The sequence below is a fragment of the Pseudophryne corroboree genome, chromosome 3 (genome assembly GCF_028390025.1).
Source record: "Pseudophryne corroboree isolate aPseCor3 chromosome 3, aPseCor3.hap2, whole genome shotgun sequence".
Taxonomy (NCBI): Eukaryota; Metazoa; Chordata; class Amphibia; order Anura; family Myobatrachidae; genus Pseudophryne; species Pseudophryne corroboree.
In genome coordinates this window covers 556914025-556939360 of record NC_086446.1, presented here as the reverse complement: position 1 = coordinate 556939360, position 25336 = coordinate 556914025, and the positions used below count along the sequence as shown (strand labels likewise).

The 25336-nt window shown below is 44.6% G+C and overlaps 1 protein-coding gene across 1 annotated transcript in view; it reads right to left on the bottom strand.

Annotated features, from left to right (window-relative positions):
• TOM1L1 (target of myb1 like 1 membrane trafficking protein) overlaps positions 1-25336 on the bottom strand; it is a 319221-nt gene that overhangs the window by 82570 nt on the left and 211315 nt on the right. The window contains exons 8-10 of the mRNA XM_063961262.1: positions 20242-20375; positions 12944-13004; positions 10853-10997 (exon numbers count right to left, since the gene is read on the bottom strand). Coding sequence (XP_063817332.1) covers positions 10853-10997; positions 12944-13004; positions 20242-20375 — 340 coding nt within the window. The remainder of the gene's footprint in view (positions 1-10852; positions 10998-12943; positions 13005-20241; positions 20376-25336) is intronic.

The window sequence follows — 25336 nt, the reverse complement described above, 5'->3', positions numbered from 1 at the left end:
TACGCAAAGGCCGACGCACGCAGCGTAAATTACGCAACGGAGCATCTGGGTATGCCCACGTAACTCAGGTCACACGATAGTGTTGATTTTCAACAGGCGATAAATAGCGCAACAGGCGATAAATAGCGCAACAGGCGATAAATAGCGCAAAACGCGATAAATAGCGCAAATCTATTTTAATATCCGAAATTTAAATTAACAGATCCTTCTCCAAATTTACAACACATCTGGTCTAAAGAAAAATTTCTGCGCAGAAATAGAAATAGAAACAAAAGTGTACATGTGGTGAGTGAATGTTTGCAATTATATAAGTTTTTACAATTTTGGGGATTGAACCACAGAAATCATCGAGTTCTCGTGAAATTACATACGTGTAAGTGACATACATGGTGGCTAGGGAGGCATCCCTTGTTAAACATATAAAGAGCATTAGAGTGTAGCAGACCAGGAGGTCATACTGTAACAGACCAGGAGGTCAGACCAGGAGGTCGCATAACAGACCAGGAGGTCCAGGTACAGCAGACAAGGAAGTCCGCTATAGAGTCAAGTAGCCCAACACCAAGAAGGGTTGGAGCGGAACCCATATAGGCCATAAAGCTCAGGCTGAAGGAATTCGCAGCTGCTGAATGTCGATTCCACTGGTCGCTCCGTACATAAGATTAGTTGCTTATGTACTGAACGATTGTACCGCACGTAATTGTGTGCATTAGTTAGTAACTTGACCTAGTACCATTTGTGTATAAAAAAAAAAAAAAAAAAAGGTCATAAACGCTATTTGTACATTCTGACGTGATTTGTGTAATTTTTTATTTTTAAAAGGGAAGTTCGCTGGTCACTCAGGAATTATCCAACAACCCCACAGTTACTGGAAAGGGTTAATGCTCTGCGGATCACACTCACATGTTCCAGTAAACAAAGGTTCATAGGGGCCCTAGGTCGAGTACGCCAGCGCTAAAGCAGTGTGTGGGCGTATTGGTCGGCGTGGGCGAGTAAGTGGGGTACTCGGTAAACCACCACCGTCAACCTATCTTTGAATATTTTGGTTTTTTGTAAGGGTTCGCTGAAGACCCTGATATAAAGGTCAGAGGTAGAGCAAGCAACACCTGCAAATTATGGGGGCCAGTTGTTCAGGTAGGGGGCGATCAACCTCGGTTCGGGTTGATTTAGTAAACCGACCAATCGGGTCGGCAAGGTATGTAATGTGTGAAAAATACGGTTCACACACAGAAGTTTTATGTGATGAATGGGAGAGAATGACGGTACATGACGGGGAGAAATTCCCAAGAGTAGGCAGCTTTAGCCCAGAAGTGTTACAAAATCTAAGGAGAAGGATATGTCTCATTAAATCAACAAAGAGACGAATCCAACATTATGATTATTTGCAGCTATGGCAACAGGAGGGTGAAATACAGAGAGGATTGGCTCAGGCGGCGGGATCTAATCCTATCAGGAAACTGGTAGCCACGGCCCCGCCGCCACCATACATATCAGGAGAGAAATTGGTTGCGGAGAATGACGCATCAGGGGGTAACAAACAGGCACTTAGCAACTGTATAAATGTTAAGAACAATGTTAATAAGTTAACCAATGCAAGTATTAACCCGTGCAAGTTGTACCCTGTTTTGAACTTTCCCCAGGAGTGTGATCAAGAGGACGAATCGGCAACAATATCGGCGCTCTCTCTAGCAGCCACCATATCAGAAACAACAGTAGGCACGGCCCAACCCATAAGATTAGTAACAAAGCCCCCTAGCGGAGGGACAGGTGAGGTCGTATCAACGGGTAAGTACGGCACCATACACTATGCTGAAACCATTTCACCACAGACTGTAGAATCTACACAGAATGATGTTGTTAAACTTGCTCCCGTGAGGGTAATAGCAGTTCCAAATGGGAAAACGGACACTACAGGAGTCACTCCTATCAGGAACATTGCCATGTACAGCCCGTTTTCCCGAATGGAATTAAGAACCATAGTGTCTGAATTCCCTGATCCTAGAAAAGACTTAGTTGCTAGCCAGAAATACATCAGAGACCTAGGGAACACTTTAGAGCCCAATAACAAAGACTGGCAGATATTGCTGAGGGCATGTTTACCCTCCAATGTCGACGCAGCTCAATTTTTAGCTGACTGTGGACTGGATCAGGATGTTCCTCTTACAGATGTGTACAACAAAGATAATGTAAAAAGGATAAATTTACAGTTAAAGGAGTATTTCCCCGCTGTAGCCAAATGGAATAGAATTTTTTCCATTAAACAAAAAGAGTCAGAAACAGCTGCTGATTATTTTCACCGGGCATTATTAGAAATGGCAAAATACACTGGCATAGAGGACATTAAAACAAACATAAACTATCGAGAAGTAGCAGTATCTGTACTAATGGATGGTTTAAAAGAGGCATTAAAGACCAGGGTACAGACCACGCAACCATGTTGGCGAGGTCTGTCGGTGGCTACTTTGAGAGAGGCTGCTATTGATCACGACCGGAATATCACCAGACACAGGGAGTCACAAGGTGATAAGTTAATGGCCGTAAGTATACAGGCCCTGACCACAAAGCAGCCTTTGTATAGATCACCAAACCCTGTGGGTAAGTCGAATGTGGTAACATGTTATTTTTGTCATAAACAGGGACACATAGCACGAGACTGTAGAGCGAAAAATTCACAAAGATCATACCAACCCCCTAGACAACGACATGACACACGAAATTGGGATCAGGGTCCACAGAGACGGAGTTATGAGCCACATGCAGGGGAAACAAAAAGATACCCCCCGAACAGAGACTGGCAAGCCACTGGTAGTTCCCATTTAACCCCTTCACAAGTAGTTGCTGCCAGCGGAATTCAGGGAGGTCACCATACCCAATAGGGGTGTGGCCATACCTGTAATCTGCAGCCAGTAAAATTGATTGCAAATCTTGGAAGTGAACCCGAAATTGCAATCAATGTAGCTGGTAAAACATTAAACTTTCTTGTAGATACGGGGGCGGCCAAATCAGTGATAAATTCGACAGTGGGCATGAGAACCACTGGTAAGACAATTCCAGCCATGGGAGTAACAGGAGTAGTCCAGCACTACCCTGTTAGCAAACCAGCCGATATTACAATAGGGCCTTTACATACCAAGCATTCCTTTTTGCTGGCTGCATCGGCACCGACTAATCTCCTGGGAAGAGATTTATTGTGTAAAATGGGGTGCGTCATTTATTGTACTCCTGAAGGTGTATTCTTGGACATACCTGAGAATCACGCTCAGGAAGTGCGAGATATGTTAGACTCCCCATCAAAATTAATGTCACATACCATTATGACAAATAGGACTCCATCCCAAGTAGAAGAAATGACATCCCAGATACCAGAGTCACTTTGGACTAAAGATGGACAGGACACTGGATTAATGGCAAACGTAGCTCCGGTAGTTGTACAAGTAAAATATGGTAGGATAGCTCCAAAAATCCCACAGTACCCTCTGAAGCCAGAGGTGGAGTTAGGAGTGTATCCCGTAATAGAGCGCTTGCTACAACAGGGCATTCTGGTAAGAACGTCCAGCACTGCCAATAGTCCCATCTTCCCTGTGAAAAAGAGTGGGGGGAGGGGTTACCGGCTAGTGCAGGATCTAAGGGGGATTAACAAAATAGTTGAGAGTCAGTTCCCCGTAGTGCCAAATCCAGCTGTCATCCTAATGCAAATCCCTCCCACTGCGAAATTTTTCACTGTTATTGACCTCTGCTCCGCTTTCTTTTCGGTACCTCTGCACCCTGACAGCCAATATTTGTTTGCATTTACATACAGAGGAGTCCAATACACATGGACTCGATTACCACAAGGTTTCATAGACAGTCCAAGTATATTTTCCCAGGCTTTGCATGATTGTTTACAGTCTTTCCAACCAGAGAGTGGATCAGTATTAATACAGTACGTGGATGATCTACTACTGTGTTCTGATTCAGTGGAAGCATCCCTGAAGGATACGAAACAGCTCCTGTTTCATCTTTCAGACACAGGACACAAGGTCTCCAAAGACAAGTTACAATTATGCCAAACTAAAGTAAAATACTTGGGACACTGTCTAACACAAGGACTGAGACACCTGACCGCTGATAGAATTCAAGCAATTAGAGACATGACTCTGCCACAAACCCAGCAACAGATCAGAACATTTTTAGGAATGTGTGGGTATTGCCGTAACTGGATCCCAGGGTTTTCCATTCTAGCGTTACCTTTGCAGGAGATGGTCTCCTCAAACAAACCTGATCGGATTTCGCATACAGACGAGTCCGAGATGGCATTTGAGAGACTTAAACAGTGCCTAACGCAGGCACCAGCATTAGGTATGCCAGACTATGGGAAACCCTTTGAGCTGTACGGAACAGAAAGTGCTGGTTGCGCGGCAGGCGTCTTAACCCAAAAGCACGGTGATGCCAGCAGGCCAGTAGCATACTACAGCGCTCAGCTAGATACGGTAGCGCGATCCCTCCCCACATGCTTGCGAAGCGTTGCTGCGATAGCATTGCTAGTAACGAAAAGCGAAGATGTAGTGCTAGGTCACAACCTCACAATTCATACACCACATGCAGTGTCAGCCTTGCTAAATTCTGCCCAAACCAGGCACGTCTCATCAGCGCGGTTTACAAGATGGGAATTGGCACTAATGGCCCCCGTAAACATCACCATAAGGAGATGCAGTGCATTAAATCCTGCAACATATCTCCCAGGTGTGCATGGACAGGCACAAAGGGTGGAGGATGAGAGTGGTGGGGAAGGAGAATTTAATACAAAGGAGGACACACATGATTGTATGGAATATTTGACCCAAAAATTTACCGCAAGGCCTGACATCAGTGACAACCCACTGGAAGATGTAGATCTAACTTTCTACACGGACGGTAGTTGTCACAGACAGTCAGACTCGGGAGACTTGTGTACTGGATACGCAGTCGTAGATGACCAAGGCACCATAGAAGCGGAACCGCTAGGCCCACCTCACTCAGCCCAGGTTGCTGAACTGGTCGCCCTAACCAGAGCATGTGAATTGGCTAAGGGCAAATCAGCCAATATCTACACCGACTCTAGATACGCATTCGGGGTAGTCCATGATTTCGGAGCCCTATGGCGCCTCAGAAATTTCATGACGGCAGCTGGTACACCAGTAGCGCATGCAGCTCACATCAAAAGGCTTCTAACAGCGATACAGGAACCCGACAGAGTGGCTGTTATCAAGTGTAAAGCACACACATATAGCCAGGACCCAGTATCACTTGGTAACAGCCTAGCAGACGAAGCAGCTAAGTTAGCAGCTGGTACCCCCAGACAGACAGACACCACACAACTGATGGTATTTAATACCATCAACACACAGAAGCTGTGTGAGATGCAAAATTTGTGTTCCACACAGGAAAAGGCAGTCTGGAAGGCAAAGGGATATGGCCAGGAGTCCTCAGGACTCTGGACGGATGGACAAGGTAAACCAGTGGCCCCCAGAGCATATCTTCCATGTTTAGCTGAGGCAGCTCACGGGCTGACTCATCTGGGCAAGGAGGGAATGTGCAAGTTGGTAAGAGCATATTGGTGCGCCCCAGGATTTTCATCTCATGCAGGTAAGAGAGCAATGTCATGCCTTACCTGTGTGAGAAAGAACATCGGAAAGGCAATACCAACAGAACCATCTCATATCCCACCTGCAGGCGGCCCTTTCCAGGTAATACAGATTGACTTCATTCAATTACCCCCTTGTCGAAATTTGAAATATGTACTTGTTTGTATAGATGTATTCTCAAATTGGGTCGAAGCATTTCCTGCGGCCACAAATACCGCTATGTTTACTGCTAAGAAAATTGTGCAGGAATTTGTATGTAGATATGGTATCCCTAGAATAATCGAAAGTGATAGGAGTACCCATTTTACAGGTGATGTCTTTCAAGGAATGTGTAAGTTGATGGGAATTGATAGCAAGCTGCACACTCCATACCGTCCACAGGCGAGTGCGAAGGTGGAAAGAGTGAACAGCACTATTAAAAATAAACTGAGCAAAGTTATGGCAGAGACAGGATTGACATGGCCAGAAGCTTTACCCATTGTACTGTACAGCATCAGAACCACTCCCAGGTCCCCTCTTAATCTGTCTCCCTTTGAAATCTTGTTTGGTCGACAACCGCATGTTATGATTAACCCTCAGGATGATTTGAAGTGTAACAATGAAGTGACTGTAAAATACTTGATTAACATGAGTAAACAGCTAAGGAATCAAAATGATAATTTGAAGTTGGTGATTCCTGATTTACCAGATAGTAATTGTCATGACATTGAACCTGGGGATTATGTAATGATACGGAATTTTCTACGCTCAGGTTGCCTTATTGACAGATGGGAAGGACCATACCAAGTCTTATTGACTAGCACTACAGCATTGAAAGTTGCTGAGAGAGAGACTTGGGTTCATTCGTCCCATTGTAAGAAGGTTGCTGATCCAGAGAGGTCCCGTGATAAGGAACAGACGGTAGAGGAAGTTGTATCACTGGAGTGTCTGTTCCAGGAGGACTGAGGCGGCACCTGAGCATTGAAAAATACAAGATCAAAAGCAGTTGTCGATTCCCTGATCCCTTTTATTGTTTTTCTCCAACTTCCCATCCCATCTCCCTCAATTATTTTTTTCCCCCTTCTCATTCTTCTTCATTTCCTCCTATAAGATGGACTTGCCCCAAGAGACTGTGATCCGGATTTTCCTGTTGACCATGATGTTGACCAGAGCAGTCTGTTCCGGCGAGAGTACCATGGAGGTCGAGAGAGGTTCTGGAATGGGTTCTGATGACAAAGATGGAGGCGTAGTTTTCCAAGAACAACTTAACCAACAAGTAAAGGCGAGTATCAGAAAACGATCCGATAGCATTGACAATAGAAGGAATTGTGAAGGATTGTTAGCTGAAGAAAACTGTATCTGTAGGCTCTGTGACAATGTGGTTGAGGATGGGTGCATTAAGAAATGCCAATCCAGTTTTAATATCCACATGGACCGGCATCCATTGAGTGACTATCACTCCTTAGTGGGTAGTGTGTTGAATCAAACAGATTGTTGGGTATGCTCTCAAGTACCTCAAGGTCATAGCAAATCAGGACTAGTACCATTTCCTTTAACGATAGGGGAGGTACTTGAGCTAAGTGGTGGGAGGCCGGTGGACAGGAGGTTTAAAATCTCCAGTCCTCCTAGTTTGAAGCTCCACCAATATCATGTGGATAGATCACTAATATGTTTTAACATTTCCAATCCCCGAAAGCCGGGAAATTGGGAAGTGTCATGGAGTAACCAAACCATGACCTTTTCATATAGGGCAGATAGAATGCCTACAGATACAGAGCTTATACGCCACATAGCCAGTAGAGGAAAATCTTTCCGATATAGGTATACCCTAGGAAGTAGGATTACGAGAGTTGGAGAGGTATCACCAGGATACTGTGCACATATCGTACAAGCTGATACGTGTACTAGACAGATGGGAGAATTAGGGTTAGGAGATTTCACATGGAAGATGTGTAATATGGTTATGTCCTACTCCGTCCCATATGTTCTCCCCGATGATGCATATTTCATATGCGGGAGGAAGGCGTATAAGTGGCTTTCCCCAAACTCTGAAGGATTGTGTTATATTGGAAAAGTACTGCCTGAGGTAATGACTGTATCACATGCCAAAATGATAGATATACACCGTGTTGCCCAAGCTCCTTATACTCATACTCATTACGAGCACGTAGTTAAACGGCACCTGATAGAAAGAACAGAGCATCCGGCCTCTGACATGATCCATGAATCCACCGGGATTCAGTTTCTAATCGCGTTAGATTTCACTCGCACCGCCAGAGGAGTGTTGAATTATAAATACATATCTGCGCTCGCAAATTTGTTAGACAATATCACAGAAATGTATGATGACACGTTTAGGTATACTGGAAGAGAACTTCAAGCTTATAAAACAGAACTGGTTCAGCATAGAATGGTTCTCAATTATCTCACGGCAGTGACAGGTGGATATTGTGTCACACTGGCAACGCAGTACGGCGTGAAATGCTGCACATATATAACGAATAGTACCGAGGACCCGGTCGAGGTCATAGACCAAAAGATGGACGATATTCTCCAATTAAAATGGTAATTTCGCAGGAGACACAATCTCACCCTTGCTGCTGTGGGTAATGAGCTGACTGGTTGGGTGTCATGGTTGAACCCGCGAAATTGGTTCTCTGGTTTAGGAGAATGGGCTCAAGGAGTCATAATGGATGTTGGGAAGTTTCTCCTATGTATCTTAGGTGTTGTCATATCCATTGGCTTGATATTTAGATGCGGTCAGGCTTTAATGAAGTGCAAACGTAGTACTAGGGTAATGAGTTTAAGGAGTGAGGAAATTGTAATTCCAATGGATTTGATTTATGACCCAACTGTAGAAACAATGATGTGATGAAAATGCGATTTCTACGGTCCGTTTCTTTCACCTGTTTTTCCGGTTTTTCCAAGGTAAAAAGACCCACTTTTGACGAGGAATTTGATGATCCTGTATACAGACAACTGATGGATTAAAGAAGAAGTTTTGACAACCTTATACACAGATATTTGATGAACTATGCCATAGACCCCCAGTTTCCCTAGAAATTTTAAAATTACGCTAGCCCAACACTTTTGTAAGTCTATGGACATTGACAAAGCTTTTTTGCCCACACGCAAAATCACAAAGAAGACTGCATTCAACAGACACCGAACAAGACTTCAACCGACAAATGTTCATTAACCTGACATAGAATACCACTGCATTTACTGTAATTATGTCTTTTCTTCATCTCTACAACCTTCAGGTAATTACACACATAGTCGATAGAGAATACCAGCACAGATATCAGCAATCACATATTCCCCCATTCATGTATCATCAACTAAAATGTGCTCCCCCATTTTGTTGCAACCAAAAGCCAAAGAGAGCTCGGTAAAGTTTGACAGCCCATCCACAGACCCGTACCACGGGATAAGAAGGAATTCGAATGTATACTTCGCAATACCTCGAAGCTTGATTTAAAACACGTACGGCACGATGATACATGACCCCCAAACACGGATTCATACACACATGCTTCTGCTATCTCACTAGGTCATACCCTTTTCCTACCTTCTCCTCTCCTCCCCTACCCAACCATGGAAATGTATTTACACTTGACATATATTTTTCTCTTTTTGAAATGTTTTAGGAAGTGGCAGTTATTGTTGACTGCCAAAGGGTGGACTGTCAAAGTCAGAAAAATATCACGATGCACACTGCCATATTTGCACCTCATATGTGTCCCTGCTGCGCATGCGTTCGCTCTCCCGTGCGTGCGCATACTCGCTGTTGCGGGCACCCGCAGGCGCACGGTATGCGCATTTATGGTAGAGATTGTATGCGTCTAGCGGGCGAATCTTTCGTTACATATTTTCACCATATAATGTATTTTGTAGATTATGGTCCCTTTGATAGAATCTGAAAGTTTGGTTAATTTAGCATGTTCATGGACAGAGAAATCCCTCTTTGTTTGATACGAAGGGTCAGACAGGAGTAATACAGTGGTGTTTAGTATCCATCGGAAGAATATTTAATTAGCAATATTCCGGTGTTGGTTTGGAGCGGATTAATCGCTCGTGCGAATAGTTATGGATATAAGAAGTTTATGTCCATTTACTATTATTTGCACTTACTTATCCATGCGGCGGGAAACCTAGTTTCCCACCCACCTGAGCAGTTGGAAATTGTCACAGCCCACGTGTATGAATCAACCTATGACCTTTTGTTATAATGCGAGGAGGAATTCCTGTGTCCAATGAACAATGAGATTGTAGGGACCATTGAATTGTATTGTGTGTGGGGCATAAATAGACAAGCCGATCACATCCAGCTCTCACTCTTCAACGGTTCTCATTGCTGATAATCGGGAGCTGGATATCCAGAGGCGCATGCGATCGTTCCCCTTTGTGCGTAAGTTTTCTCCGCAATCATATTGTTTTTCTTGTTATTGTGAGCCATATCTCTCTCTCTCTCTTCTCCTCTTTCTCTCGTATTCTCTTAAACGTAATAGTATTGTATTGTATTTCCTGTGTAGTTACCTGGTTAGTTAGTCTATGTTATATTGTAGTGTATGACTTGTACTGTATTATTCTTTTTGCAAGTATAACATATTCATAAGGCGTTAGACCCTAAGCCCGGTAGTTGTGTATTTATTATAGTGTTAAGTATTCTCAGAGCGTCGGTGACGCTCGAACAGCTTTTAAGTTAATAAGGTTACACTGTGTTGCATCTACACCCTATCTCTACACTAAGGTTTTACTGCATATTACATTGTTTATGGTTTAGATATAAAGGTTTAACATTGTGAGCGTCTGCGCCGCTGGTGATCTTCTTGTGGTCCCGAGCGTCCGCTACGCTATAGCGAACCATTACGTTAGTCAGCAGCCAATAGCGTGCCTGCCTGTGATCTCTTGGCCGTGAGCGAACGTGACGCTTGAGCGTCTCGACCACGGCTAAGCGATTGTTACGCAACGTGCGTACCCTTACGGTACTCCATACGTCAATAGCGTACAGTGTTCTTAGGCCTCTTAAAGGGTTTTAAATAAGATAAATATTTAGCTTTATCAATCTATACAAATATTGTGAACTGTCAAAATTATTCTGTTAGAAGTGTCAATAGAGGTGTGCTCATATTTCACTAATCAGATCTTGATTTTATTCCTTCTTTCTTTGTGACCCTGGTATATTATAATACCTGATTTGTATATGCCAACTATAGCAGTGTTGCAATGCTAAAACATGGTGATACTATTACATTGTCACTGTTGCTTACCGGAATTGTGAGCTCTTTGTGGAGTGATCTCTGAAAGAACAGCAGGCATCGGGTACCCATTGGTCTGATTCTGTGTGCTAGGTAGAGGCGCAAGGTTGATTTCAATGATCTCACTTGAAGGAGCTGAAGGTTCATTGATAAATGTCTGAAAGAACAACACACATTCATCTGAAATCACCTCTTTGCTGCTGCATTCAATAAAAATAACAATACTATTATATTTCACTCTATCATTTTTCTTCTTCTTCTTCTTCTTCTTCTTTTTATTATTATCATCATGTATTATTATTATTATTATTATTATTATAATAATAATAACAAAGCTGCAGTGAGCAATACAAAATACCATAGTAGTGGCAAGACCACAATATCTTATGTCAATAAAAGGAAAATATATATAGCGGCATATGTAATATGCCTGCCGATCTCAGACGTTTTTGCCTTGTAAATGATTGCAGCTTTAAAAAAAACATCAGAGATCAGCTGACATCGCGCACCTCTGGCAAACTTGGACCCTATTACATAAACCCCTTAATCTGACTGAATAGTGGCATCTGTAGAATGGGATATCAGATCTCACGGAGTGAGCTGGGTCTTGTTGTCAGAAACTGTATTTACTAACCATTCTCTCTGTCTCCACAGTGTGTGGCAGTGCAACTGCTCCTAAACTGGCTGCGAATTGGGAGCAAACGGACCAGAAAAACAGGACTGTCCTTCCAAAAGTAGAACTGTTGGGAGGTGTGTGTGTGTGTGTGTGTGTGTGTGTTTGTGTGTGTGTGTGCTAATATTTACTGCTGCAATTAAATGTCAGGAATCTTTGGGGAAGATGCTTAATTATGTCAAAGCTATAGTATTTAGGGGGACATTTACTAAGCAGTGATAAGAGCGGAGAAGTGAGCCAGTGGAGAAGTTGCCCCATCAACCAATCAGCAGTGAAGTAACATATATCATTTGCATACTATAAAATTATACAGAGCTGCTGATTGGTTGCTATGGGCAACTTCTCTACTGGATCGCTTCTCCGCTCTTATCACTGCTTAGTAAATGTCCCCCTTAATGTTGGATGACGGGAAAGAAAGGTTTATCTGTTAAACCTGTGTGTTATTGGGTTGGGGATGGTTGAGGTGAATGAATCCAATACTGTTCACTTATTGCTGGGTTGTCTGACTTGCGGGATCCCGAGCGCCGGGATCCCAACTACATCCCATTAAGAAAACCAAGTGTTTTTCCAAAGAGGGTGCCAACTCACCACCAAAGCAGCCATGGAGCTTGAGATAATTTCTGTCAGATGTTGTGATTCTGGTCACTAGTAATCTGCTCTGAATGTAGGGACAGTTCTGAATGTAGGGACAGTTCTGCTGTACCATATGTTATTCTGCTCAAGGGGGACCCACATACCGATATACCAATAATAGTTGTGCACAAGCTTTGCCAATATACAGTAGTAGTATATAAGAAGGCTTGGAAGTTGCCCTATCACTATCTAAATATATAAACATACCTTTTGTGGGCTGGTCATTCCATGGTGCCATGTATTATGTCCTGCCTCCTGTTGATTTGAACCTGCCTATCAGTGTCCGACTGGGGCATGAAGGGCCCACCGCGGAATCCAGTGGTAGGAGTGTGGCCAGTCTCCAGAGGGGGCGTGGCTAGCCACTACAGAGGTTTGGCTAACCATTAAAGAGTGTATGGTCTAGGCTTCATCATAAACATAAATTAGTAAACACTGCTAGTGCATGCATGATAATGTACCAGATTAATAACAGCAGTGCACCTTAGAAAAGACACTATAGCCCTGTGCAGTATAAGGTAACATATGTATAATGTATAACTAAGGTGCACAGTATGGAATCTAATCCCTAGAGGAGGAGGTGGCCCACCTTGCAGTGAGGCCCCCCGGGGGTTTCCCTTGTACCCCTGTAGGCCAGTCCAACCCTGCAACCTGCTGAACATTTTACCCCATTTATAACATCAAACAACTTTAAAAATATTTTCCATGACCAATTAAAATTCCAAATTTGCCCATGGGTACATGTGTTCCCTACCTGTACTATCAGCGATACAATGAACAAATAAAATGTCCTGTCTTACCGCCTGACTATCCTGCTGTCTGATGGTCTCCTCTGCTTGGTTACCTCTAGTGCGAGAGTACCTGAAATATAAATTCATTTGTAATTGAATCCATAATCAACATAATAAAAATGATTCAGATACTAAAACTATAGCTGAAGTAGAGTTAAATGCCTTGAATTGGTGAATGCTTTTTGCATTAATCTAAATTGTCCAGCACTCCAGAACTTGCAGAGAAAACGAATAAGCGGCCTGTAATGAGACAGCACAAACTACTTAATCCTTATCCACTGTGCATCATTCAGTACATTGCGTTATGCTGCTCCCATATTGGAAAAACAAAACAATTCAATAAAAATATTTCCATGGTAAATAATATAAGTGCTCCCACACATTGCCATATGACAAGTGCGCAGAGGGATCTTGAGCATGTTTACCTTAAAATGTAATTTTATATTTTTTTATTATTTAAAGAAAAAATGTCCCGAAGTAAAAAATAAGCTGCTGAAACTGAACACTAGGGAGTAATTGATTTCAAAAGAAAGTGCTTGCTCTAGTTTCAGTGGGTAGCACACTGTCACATTTTATTTAGCACTTTTTTAACACTTTCAAATACTTTTTATGTTACTCCTTTAAGCATTTTAATTACACATTACACTTGTGCATTACCTTTTAGTACATAGCCCTTGTTTCTTTCTTATTAACACTCACTAACACCTTAGTTTCTCACTGATGTGCTGCCCTGGGGTAGATGACCTTCACTGGTTTGTGGGGTTCTGGGTACACACTAGACGATGCTGGGTACACACTTAAGCTGGGTACACACTAGACGATGTGTACCCAGTGCGATGTCGTCAGCGCCGGGACCTGGTAGCAGGGTCGGCAACGGCAGGTGAATATACACTTGCTGATGCTGGCAGCGATTAGTGACAGTGGTGGGGGGGAATCAGGAGACCTGCTGCATTTGGCAGCATGGCCTCGCTGGCAATGTCGCCCGGGGACCTGCATGCAGGTCCAATCAAAGATGTCGCTGACGACGGGCGGGAGCGTGCATCGTACAAGATATAGTGTGTACACACAAGACGATTTGAACAATATATCGTCTAGTGTGTGCCCACCTTTAGACTAAGTATTAGGGACCTCCAGTATAAGAGACTCCATGACGTTGGCCTGGAGACTTACCATATCGTTGCAAATATATGCAACTGAGATCTCTGGCTTATCTACCAGCATGTACTTTTCAAATCTTGTTGCTGATGTCATTCTGTGTGCTGGGGGATACCTGTTTTTTGTTTCTTGTTTAGAATACCCTCTCCCTTTCATACACCTGGATGACAATACTAATTGAGCAGCTACCAATTTTTTTTACATTTTTTAGTTTAAGTGCAAAAATAAGAATTTACTTACCGATAATTCTATTTCTCGTAGTCCGTAGTGGATGCTGGGGACTCCGTCAGGACCATGGGGAATAGCGGCTCCGCAGGAGACAGGGCACAAAAGTAAAAGCTTTAGGATCAGGTGGTGTGCACTGGCTCCTCCCCCCATGACCCTCCTCCAAGCCTCAGTTAGGATACTGTGCCCGGACGAGCGTACACAATAAGGAAGGATTTTGAATCCCGGGTAAGACTCATACCAGCCACACCAATCACACTGTACAACCTGTGATCTGAACCCAGTTAACAGCATGATAACAGCGGAGCCTCTGAAAAGATGGCTCACAACAATAATAACCCGATTTTTGTAACAATAACTATGTACAAGTATTGCAGACAATCCGCACTTGGGATGGGCGCCCAGCATCCACTACGGACTACGAGAAATAGAATTATCGGTAAGTAAATTCTTATTTTCTCTGACGTCCTAAGTGGATGCTGGGGACTCCGTCAGGACCATGGGGATTATACCAAAGCTCCCAAACGGGCAGGAGAGTGCGGATGACTCTGCAGCACCGAATGAGAGAACTCCGGGTCCTCCTCAGCCAGGGTGTGCCCCTGACCAAGTAGCAGCTCGGCAAAGTTGTAAAGCCGAGACCCCTCGGGCAGCCGCCCAAGATGAGCCCACCTTCCTTGTGGAATGGGCATTTACATATTTTGGCTGTGGCAGGCCTGCCACAGAATGTGCAAGCTGAATTGTACTACACATCCAACTAGCAATCGTCTGCTTAGAAGCAAGAGCACCCAGTTTTTTGGGTGCCTACAGGATAACAGCAAGTCAGTTTTCCTGACTCCAGCCGTCCTGGAACCTATATTTTCAGGGCCCTGACAACATCCAGCAACTTGGAGTCCTCCAAGTCCCTAGTAGCCGCAGGTACCACAATAAGCTGGTGCAGGTGAAACGCTGACACCACCTTAGGGAGAAACTGGGGACGAGTCCGCAGCTCTGCCCTGTCCGAATGGACAATCAGATATGGGCTTTGTGAGACAAAGCCGCCAATTCTGACACTCGCCTGGCCGAGGCCAGGGCCAACAGCATGGTCACTTTCCATGTGAGATATTTCAAATCCACAGATTTGAGCGGTTTAAACCAATGTGATTTGAGGAATCCCAGAACTACGTTGAGATCCCACAGTGCCACTGGAGGCACAAAAGGGGGTTGTATATGCAGTACTCCCTTGACAAACTTCTGGACTTCAGGAACTGAAGCCAATCTTTTCTGGAAGAAAATTGACAGGGCCGAAATTTGAACCCTAATGGACCCCAATTTGAGGCCCATAGACACTCCTGTTTGCAGGAAATGCAGGAATCGACCGAGTTGAAATTTCTTCGTGGGGCCTTCCTGGCCTCACACCACGCAACATATTTTCGCCACATGTGGTGATAATGTTGTGCGGTCACCTCCTTCCTGGCTTTGACCAGGGTAGGAATGACCTCTTCCGGAATGCCTTTTTCCCTTAGGATCCGGCGTTCCACCGCCATGCCGTCAAACGCAGCCGCGGTAAGTCTTGGAACAGACATGGTACTTGCTGAAGCAAGTCCCTTCTTAGCGGCAGAGGCCATGAGTCCTCTGTGAGCATTTCTTGAAGTTCCGGGTACCAAGTCCTTCTTGGCCAATCCGGAGCCACGAGTATAGTTCTTACTCCTCTACGTCTTATAATTCTCAGTACCTTGGGTATGAGAAGCAGAGGAGGGAACACATACACCGACTGGTACACCCACGGTGTTACCAGAACGTCCACAGCTATTGCCTGAGGGTCTCTTGACCTGGCGCAATACCTGTCCAGTTTTTTGTTCAGGCGGGACGCCATCATGTCCACCTTTGGTCTTTCCCAACGGTTCACAATCATGTGGAAGACTTCCCGATGAAGTCCCCACTCTCCCGGGTGGAGGTCGTGCCTGCTGAGGAAGTCTGCTTCCCAGTTGTCCACTCCCGGAATGAACACTGCTGACAGTGTTATCACATGATTTTCCGCCCAGCGAAGAATCCTTGCAGTTTCTGCCATTGCCCTCCTGCTTCTTGTGCCGCCCTGTCTGTTTACGTGGGCGACTGCCGTGATGTTGTCCCACTGGATCAATACCGGCTGACCTTGAAGCAGAGGTCTTGCTAAGCTTAGAGCATTGTAAATTGCCCTTAGCTCCAGTATATTTATGTGGAGAGAAGTCTCCAGACTATATCACACTCCCTGGAAATTTTTTCCCTGTGTGACTGCTCCCCAGCCTCTCAGGCTGGCATCCGTGGTCACCAGGACCCAGTCCTGAATGCCGAATCTGCGGCCCTTTAATAGATGAGCACTCTGCAGCCACAACAGAAGAAACACCCTTGTCCTTGGAGACAGGGTTATCCGCTGATGCATCTGAAGATGCGATCCGGACCATTTTTCCAGCAGATCCCACTGAAAAGTTCTTGCGTGAAATCTGCCGAATGGAATCGCTTCGTAAGAAGCCACCATTTTTCCCAGGACCCTTGTGCAATGATGCACTGACACTTTTCCTGGTTTTAGGAGGTTCCTGACTAGCTCGGATAACTCCCTGGCTTTCTTCTCCGGGAGAAACACCCTTTTCTGGACTGTGTCCAGAATCATCCCTAGGAACAGCAGACGTGTCGTCGGAAACAGCTGCGATTTTGGAATATTTAGAATCCACCCGTGCTGTCGTAGAACTACTTGAGATAGTGCTACTCCGACCTCCAACTGTTCTCTGGACCTTGCCCTTATCAGGAGATCGTCCATTTTCTTTGAAGAAGAATCATCATTTCGGTCATTACCTTGGTAAAGACCCGGGGTGCCGTGGACAATCCAAACGGCAGCGTCTGAAACTGATAGTGACAGTTCTGTACCACGAACCTGAGGTACCCTTGGTGAGAAGGGCAAATTTGGACATGGAGGTAAGCATCCCTGATGTCCAGGGACACCATATAGTCCCCTTCTTCCTGGTTCGCTATCACTGCTCTGAGTGACTCCATCTTGATTTGAACCTTTGTATGTAAGTGTTCAAATATTTCAGATTTAGAATAGGTCTCACCGAGCCGTCTGGCTTCAGTACCACAATATAGTGTGGAATAATACCCCTTTCCTTGTTGTAGGAGGGGTACTTTGATTATCACCTGCTGGGAATACAGCTTGTGAATTGTTTCCAATACTGCCTCCCTGTCGGAGGGAGACGTTGGTAAAGCAGACTTCAGGAACCTGCGAGGGGGAGACGTCTCGAATTTCCAATCTGTACCCCTGGGATACTACTTGTAGGCTCCAGGGGTCCACTTGCGAGTGAGCCCACTGCGTGCTGAAACTCTTGAGACGACCCCCCACCGCACCTGAGTCCGCTTGTACGGCCCCAGCGTCATGCTGAGGACTTGGTAGAAGCGGTGGAGGGCTTCTGTTCCTTGGAATGGGCTGCCTGCTGCAGTCTTCTTCCCTTTCCTCTATCCCTGGGCAGATATGACTGGCCTTTTGCCCGCTTGCCCTTATGAGGACGAAAGGACTGAGGCTGAAAAGACGGTGTCTTTTTCTGCTGAGATGTGACTTGGGGTAAAAAAGGTGGATTTTCCAGCTGTTGCCGTGGCCACCAGGTCCGATGGACCGACCCCAAATAACTCCTCCCCTTTATACGGCAATACTTCCATGTGCCGTTTGGAATCTGCATCACCTGACCACTGTCGTGTCCATAAACATCTTCTGGCAGATATGGACATCGCACTTACTCTTGATGCCAGAGTGCAAATATCCCTCTGTGCATCTCGCATATATAGAAATGCATCCTTTAAATGCTCTATAGTCAATAAAATACTGTCCCTGTCAAGGGTATCAATATTTTCAGTCAGGGAATCCGACCAAGCCACCCCAGCGCTGCACATCCAGGCTGAGGCGATCGCTGGTCGCAGTATAACACCAATATGTGTGTATATACTTTTTAGGATATTTTCCAGCCTCCTATCAGCTGGCTCCTTGAGGGCGGCCGTATCTGGAGACGGTAACGCCACTTGTGATAAGCGTGTGAGCGCCTTCATTTAATTTATCTGATTCAGGAAAACTACAGGTAGTTTTTTCACACCCCACATAATACCCTTTTTTGTGGTACTTGTAGTATCAGAAATATGTAACACCTCCTTCATTGCCCTTAACATGTAACGTGTGGCCCTAAAGGAAAATACGTTTGTTTCTTCACCGTCGACACTGGAGTCAGTGTCCGTGTCTGTGTCGACCGACTGAGGTAAATGGGCGTTTTAAAGCCCCTGACGGTGTTTGAGACGCCTGGACAGGTACTAATTTGTTTGCCGGCCGTCTCATGTCGTCAACCGACCTTGCAGCGTGTTGACATTATCACGTAATTCCCTAAATAAGACATCCATTTCGGTGTCGACTCCCTAGAGAGTGACATCACCATTACAGGCAATTTCTCCGCCTCCTCACCAACATCGTCCTCATACATGTCGACACACACGTACCGACACACAGCACACACACAGGGAATGCTCTGATAGAGGACAGGACCCCACTAGCCCTTTGGGGAGACAGAGGGAGAGTTTGCCAGCACACACCAAAACGCTATAATTATACAGGGACAACCTTTATATAAGTGTTTTCCCTTATAGCATCTTAATATATAATCATATCGCCAAATAAGTGCCCCCCCTCTCTGTTTTAACCCTGTTTCTGTAGTGCAGTGCAGGGGAGAGCCTGGGAGCCTTCCCTCCAGCAGTTCTGTGAGGGAAAATGGCGCTGTGTGCTGAGGAGAATAGGCCCCGCCCCCTTTTCGGCGGGCTTCTTCTCCCGTTTTTCTGACAACCTGGCAGGGGTTAAATACATCCATATAGCCCCAGAGGCTATATGTGATGTATTTTTAGCCAGTATAGGTACTTTCATTGCTGCCCAGGGCGCCCCCCCCAGCGCCCTGCACCCTCAGAGACCGTTGGTGTGAAGTGTGCTGAGAGCAATGGCGCACAGCTGCAGTGCTGTGCGCTACCTCATGAAGACTGAGAAGTCTTCAGCCGCCGATTTCTGGACCTCTTCTCTCTTCAGCATCTGCAAGGGGGTCGGCGGCGCGGCTCCGGTGACCCATCCAGGCTGTACCTGTGATCGTCCCTCTGGAGCTAGTGTCCAGTAGCCTAAGAAGCCAATCCATCCTGCATGCAGGTGAGTTCACTTCTTCTCCCCTAAGTCCCTCGTTGCAGTGAGCCTGTTGCCAGCAGGACTCACTGAAAATAAAAACTTTTACTCTAAGCAGCTCTTTAGGAGAGCCACCTAGATTGCACCCTTCTCGGCCGGGCACAAAAACCTAACTGAGGCTTGGAGGAGGGTCATGGGGGGAGGAGCCAGTGCACACCACCTGATCCTAAAGCTTTTACTTTTGTGCCCTGTCTCCTGCGGAGCCGCTATTCCCCATGGTCCTGACGGAGTCCCCAGCATCCACTTAGGACGTCAGAGAAATAACTATTTGTGAACAAGCCCATAACATTTTGATACACAGGTTATCAGCAAAAGCAAAGAAGTAAAATCCAAAATGGTAAAAATTTTTATATTGGGCATGATTAAAAGTTGTACGCTACTACCGCCGCAGCTGCAAATGTGTACACAGCTACTGTGCGAAAATATGTAAATGTCCCCAAAGCCTGAGTTTGTATTGAGACACCCACCAGCAGCTTTATGAGTCCCTGAGGCTGTGTACAAATATGCCTTCCCCAAATGGTCCCTGACTGACAGTCACTTTGCACATAAATCCACTCTGCAACAGCCATTGCAAGAGTATCATAGCACATGCGCAGAGCAGCTTAGATAATCCCTCAAATCAGGTTTGTGTACAACTCTGAATCAGGCACATAGTTACATATTCAGTCATATTGTAACTTTCTCCCTAATGGCAAATAATATTAATGGAAACCGATATTACCTTTTGTGTCTCAGGAAAATATTATTCAAATCGTCATTGACTTGCACCAGTTCAATGATTACATCCTCATTTTGTACGATTTCCAGTAGCTTTAAGATCCTCACTTGCATTTCCTGGCATGCTTTCTGAAGTTCCTGTGATGTTGCAATAAGAACTAGACTTTAATGAATGACATTATAGCACCATGCAGACTGTTCTGATCGTAAATGTCACATTATTTAGGTTTAGCCCTTTTAAGGTGTAGAAGTCCTTTTAAGGTGTACAAGTGGAAGGGATAGCTGGATGATGCCTGGATTTCTAATGCAGATGTGTAAGAAGCTATTTTTATCTTACACAGTGGGTAGGATTTAGAAATAGGGGAAGAGGAGAGGTTGGGACAGAGATTTTGATAACACTGGGACATGTGTTAAACTTAGGTGTCCGCAGTTGGCTCATATACACTAAAAGGTGGGTTAGTCCTAATCCCCGCAAAGGATGTAAGGTAATATTGCTTTGGCATGAAAACACCGGCAACGGCACCCGAACTTGCACCCATTGTGGCCCCTTTTAGTCACATGCAGATTTTGCTTGCAGCTCTACAGTGCTGTGAACAAAAGTCCACAAGTCGGCGGTACCATAAGTGCGACATAGTGCTTAATTTACTCTTACCCGCAAAAACATCATGGGAAATAGGATTGACCCCAATATATGTAAAGTATTGTAAACTGAATAGAATGTTGAGAATAGAATATAAATTGGCCATATTCACCGATGACTAACTGTATTAGCTACATGCGTTCAGGGTCCAGTATATTTCAAAGTTTTGTCTATAAAAATTAATAGAATAATACAAAGGTATGTATAACTTATAATATCATCTTTGTATTATTTTAATAATTTTTATAGTTTTATAGTATAAATCTGGCTATGATACTAGCCAGTGCCTCCCCAGCCATTGACCTCACTGCACCTCACTGTTGGCTACAATTACAAATCTGATCATCTCCCTCCCAACCTTGCTGGATGAATTTAGGGTATTTGGTAACCTTTCTAATATCAAGGTCAACTATTCCAAGTTGGTTGTTCTAAATATTATGGCACCCCCTCAAATGAAGCCTTAAAACTTCCATTCCCTTCACCTGGCATGCTTCTCAATTGAAATATCTAGGGATTGTTCTCACTAGAGACCTAAGTCACCAATTTGAGGCTACTTTTAAACCCCTATTGGGCAAAATATGTTCAGAATTACAGTCATGGACATCTAGACCCTTCTTGTGGTTTGTGAGGCTGGGTATCCTTAAAATGAATTCTCTCCCCAAGATTCTTTACCTCCTGCAAGACTTGTCCAGTAAGATTGCTCTTATTAAGGATTTAGTTTGGGGTAGGGGGGAGGCTAGAGCTGATGAACATGCAGACACATGGGCGGGGGTCTCTTTGGCTCTCTAATATCTAGGGATATTACCAGGCACGGAATCCTGGAATGGTTTAGAGATGATACAATGAATGAGTGGGTACAGATTAAGAAACAGGCACTGACTGTCCGTATCTATATAGCCCCGTGGCTCTCCCCCCTTCCCAGTACCTCCAATCTTACCACTGGACCAACACTGACCTGTTGGAAGTCTCTTAGAAATCCATCTCTTGAACAACCTCCTCTTATATCTCGTTTTTACTAAATGATCATTTTCCCTACTGCCTTTTAAGCACTTTTGTGCCAACCCTTCTGCCCCGTCTCATACTATATCCCTGATATATAATCTCCTCTCGGATGATGCAAGTTTACTCCTACATTTTACTAAAACATGGGACTGGTGAGTATCTGAGGGAGGATAACCGGGTTAAAATATTTTACTTAGCTCACGCTTGCTCTTCTAGTGTTTGTTCGGGAGACCCACTACAAGTTAATACCCCGATGGTATAGATGTCCAGATCCTTTCTCTAAGCTGGGGATTGGTGTGTCCAACAAGTGCTGGCATTGTACTGGCACTCCCGGCACCCCATTTCACCTCTTGTGGCAATGTCCTAGCCTTCAGCCATTTTGGACGAAAGTACATAAACTTTCCACTAATATTTTAGGGGAAATTGTCCCATCTGATCCGTTGTTTTGATGTTTCACCTGTCCCCCAGACCTATTTCAAAATATGAAAAAATCCCTGCTCTCAGTTAACCCAGTAAGGTGGCGCTCCTCCTCCCCTCCAACGGTTATGGATTGGTTTAACAAAATAGACTTCTTAATTGAAATGGATGATATAGGGTTACATGATTCCGTTGGATAGCCTTCAAGAACTCTGCAGCCTTTAGAAAAATTCTTACACGTAATTCCTCCTAAGCCTCTTTATGGTCTCCCTGGGACTCTGACCCTTTGGTTCGGATGTTGATTTTGCCACCAAACTAAGGGCCTAATTCAGACCTGATCCCAGCACTAAAAATTTTCTCTAATGGGCAAAACCATGTGCAGTGCAGGTGGGGAAGATATAACATGTGCAGAGAGAGTTAGATTTGGGTGTGGTGTGTTCAAACTGAAATTTAAATTACAGTGTAAAAATAAAGCAGCAAGTATTTACCCTGCACAGAAACAAAATAACCCACCCAAATCTAACTCTCTCTGCACATGATATATCTGCCCCACCTGCACTGCACATGGTTTTGCCCATTAGAGAAAAATGTTGCTGCTGCGATCAGGTCTGAATTAGCCTTTGTAATTTATTATGTGGAGCTTTATCCTATCTTTTCTCTTTATGATTAGGAGCTAATCTCTTCCTTTCTTCTTTTTCTTTCCTCTCTTTCCTCCCCCTCTTCCCCCCACTTGTTTTTGCTTTTATCTTCCTTCCCTTGTGTATTTGGGAGTCAACCAGAACACCTGTCGGGATCCCGGTGGTCGCAATTCCAATGCCGGAATCCCGACAGGCGGTGAAGTGCTGCCGCTGGAATACTGGCGCCACAGGCTTTTCTCCCTCTATGTGTGTCCACAACATCCATAGAGGGAGAATATGGAGAATATATAGTGAGCCACCGGATCAGCAGCGAGCCCGCAAGGAGATTTCTCGCCCGGCTGCCGGCATACTGGTGGTCGGATCACCCCACTGTCGGGATCATGACAGCCGGGATCCTGGCCGCCAGTAAAAAGTATGTATTCCGTGTGTTCTCCTCCCTCTCCCTGTACTATGAGGATTCGCTGCTGCTTTATTGTGCTCATTGGGGGTAATTCTGAGTTGATCGCAGCAGGAACTTTGTTAGCAGTTGGGCAAAACCATGTGCACTGCAGGGGGGGCAGATATAACATGTGCAGAGAGAGTTAGATTTGGGTGGGGTGTGTTCAATCTGAAATCTAAATTGCAGTGTAAAAATAAAGCAGCCAGTATTTACCCTGCACAGAAACAAAATAACCCACCCAAATATAACTCTCTCTGCACATGTTATATCTGCCTCCCCTGCAATGCACATGGTTTTGCCCAACTGCTAAAAAAATTCCTGTTGCGATCAACTCAGAATTACCCCCATTGTGCTTATCACTGTCATTTTTATGTTGTTATGTTCTACTCATTCCTCACTGGCTTTTATTACATGTGATATGCATATTCTTTGTTTTCCATATTGTTGTAAACCAATAAATATATTTGCACTAGAGTGGTGAGTATATAGAAATGTAGGTGTGTATAGCCACAGGACAAGATATAACTATGTTACTTAAACAATAATAGTTTTATAAAAGAAAGGCTCATATACTGTTGGCTGTAATTTATAGAAGTTTGCTTTAGTGACATAATTAATTGGGAATACTTAATGGAACATTCTTATTCCTATTAGCACAGTCTGTGTCTGTATGCTTCCTGTATGATATGAAAGGTGACAATGGGAAGGTTTCACTGCTGACAATGCAGGCAGTGTAAATAGAATTTTCAAGTATGACTTCCTGTCCTGCATTCTCATTTGTAGCGCCTGGAGGCACAGCAAGTGATAGTGACTTGTGTAAGCTGACAAAGCAGTGAAACTACCATTGATCTACAGTCTCTGTCAGCAGACAGGAGCTAATACTGAGCCAGGAGCTGTGTTTTAATAAGAGAATGTGAATTCTACATGGTTACTGAGCAATCTGTAGTCACCACAGATAAGCAATGTGTGTCTCTGTGTAACAGTGGAATAAACAAACTAGGGAAGGAATGAAAGTAATGGCAAAGGAAGGACAATGAGCGAGGGAAAATTGAAGATAGGAGGAAAGGATGAGGTAGCAGGCAGGAAAATGAAGTAGGTACTGTACGTTGTTGAAAAAAATAAGATTTTACTCACCGGTAAATCTATTTCTCGTAGTCCGTAGTGATGCTGGGGACTCCATAAGAACCATGGGGAATAGATGGGCTCCGCAGGAGACTGGGCACTCTAAGAAAGATTTAGTACTACTGGTGTGCACTGGCTCCTCCCTGTATGCCCCTCCTCCAGACCTCAGTTAAGGAAACTGTGCCCGGAAGAGCTGACATTACAAGGAAAGGATTTTGGAATCCAGGGTAAGACTCATACCAGCCACACCAATCACACCATATAACTTGTGATAACTTACCCAGTCAACAGTATGAACAACAATAGAGCATCAACAATGGATGCCAACATAACGTAACCCTTTATTAAGCAATAACTATATACACGTATTGCAGAAAGTCCGCACTTCGGACGGGCGCCCAGCATCCACTACGGACTACGAGAAATAGATTTACCGGTGAGTAAAATCCTATTTTCTCTAACGTCCTAGTGGATGCTGGGGACTCCGTAAGGACCATGGGGATTATACTAAAGCTCCCAAACAGGCGGGAGAGTGCGGATGACTCTGCAGCACCGAATGGGCAAACACAAGGTCCTCCTCAGCCAGGGTATCAAACTTGTAGAACTTAGGAAATGTGTTGGAACCCGACCAAGTAGCTGCTCGGCAAAGCTGTAACGCCGAGACCCCTCGGGCAGCCGCCCAAGAAGAGCCCACTTTCCTTGTGGAATGGGCTTTCACTGATTTTGGATGCGGCAATCCAGCCGCAGAATGAGCCTGCTGAATCGTGCTACAGATCCAGCGAGCAATAGTTTGCTTTGAAGCAGGAGCACCCAGCTTGTTGGATGCATACAGGATAAACAG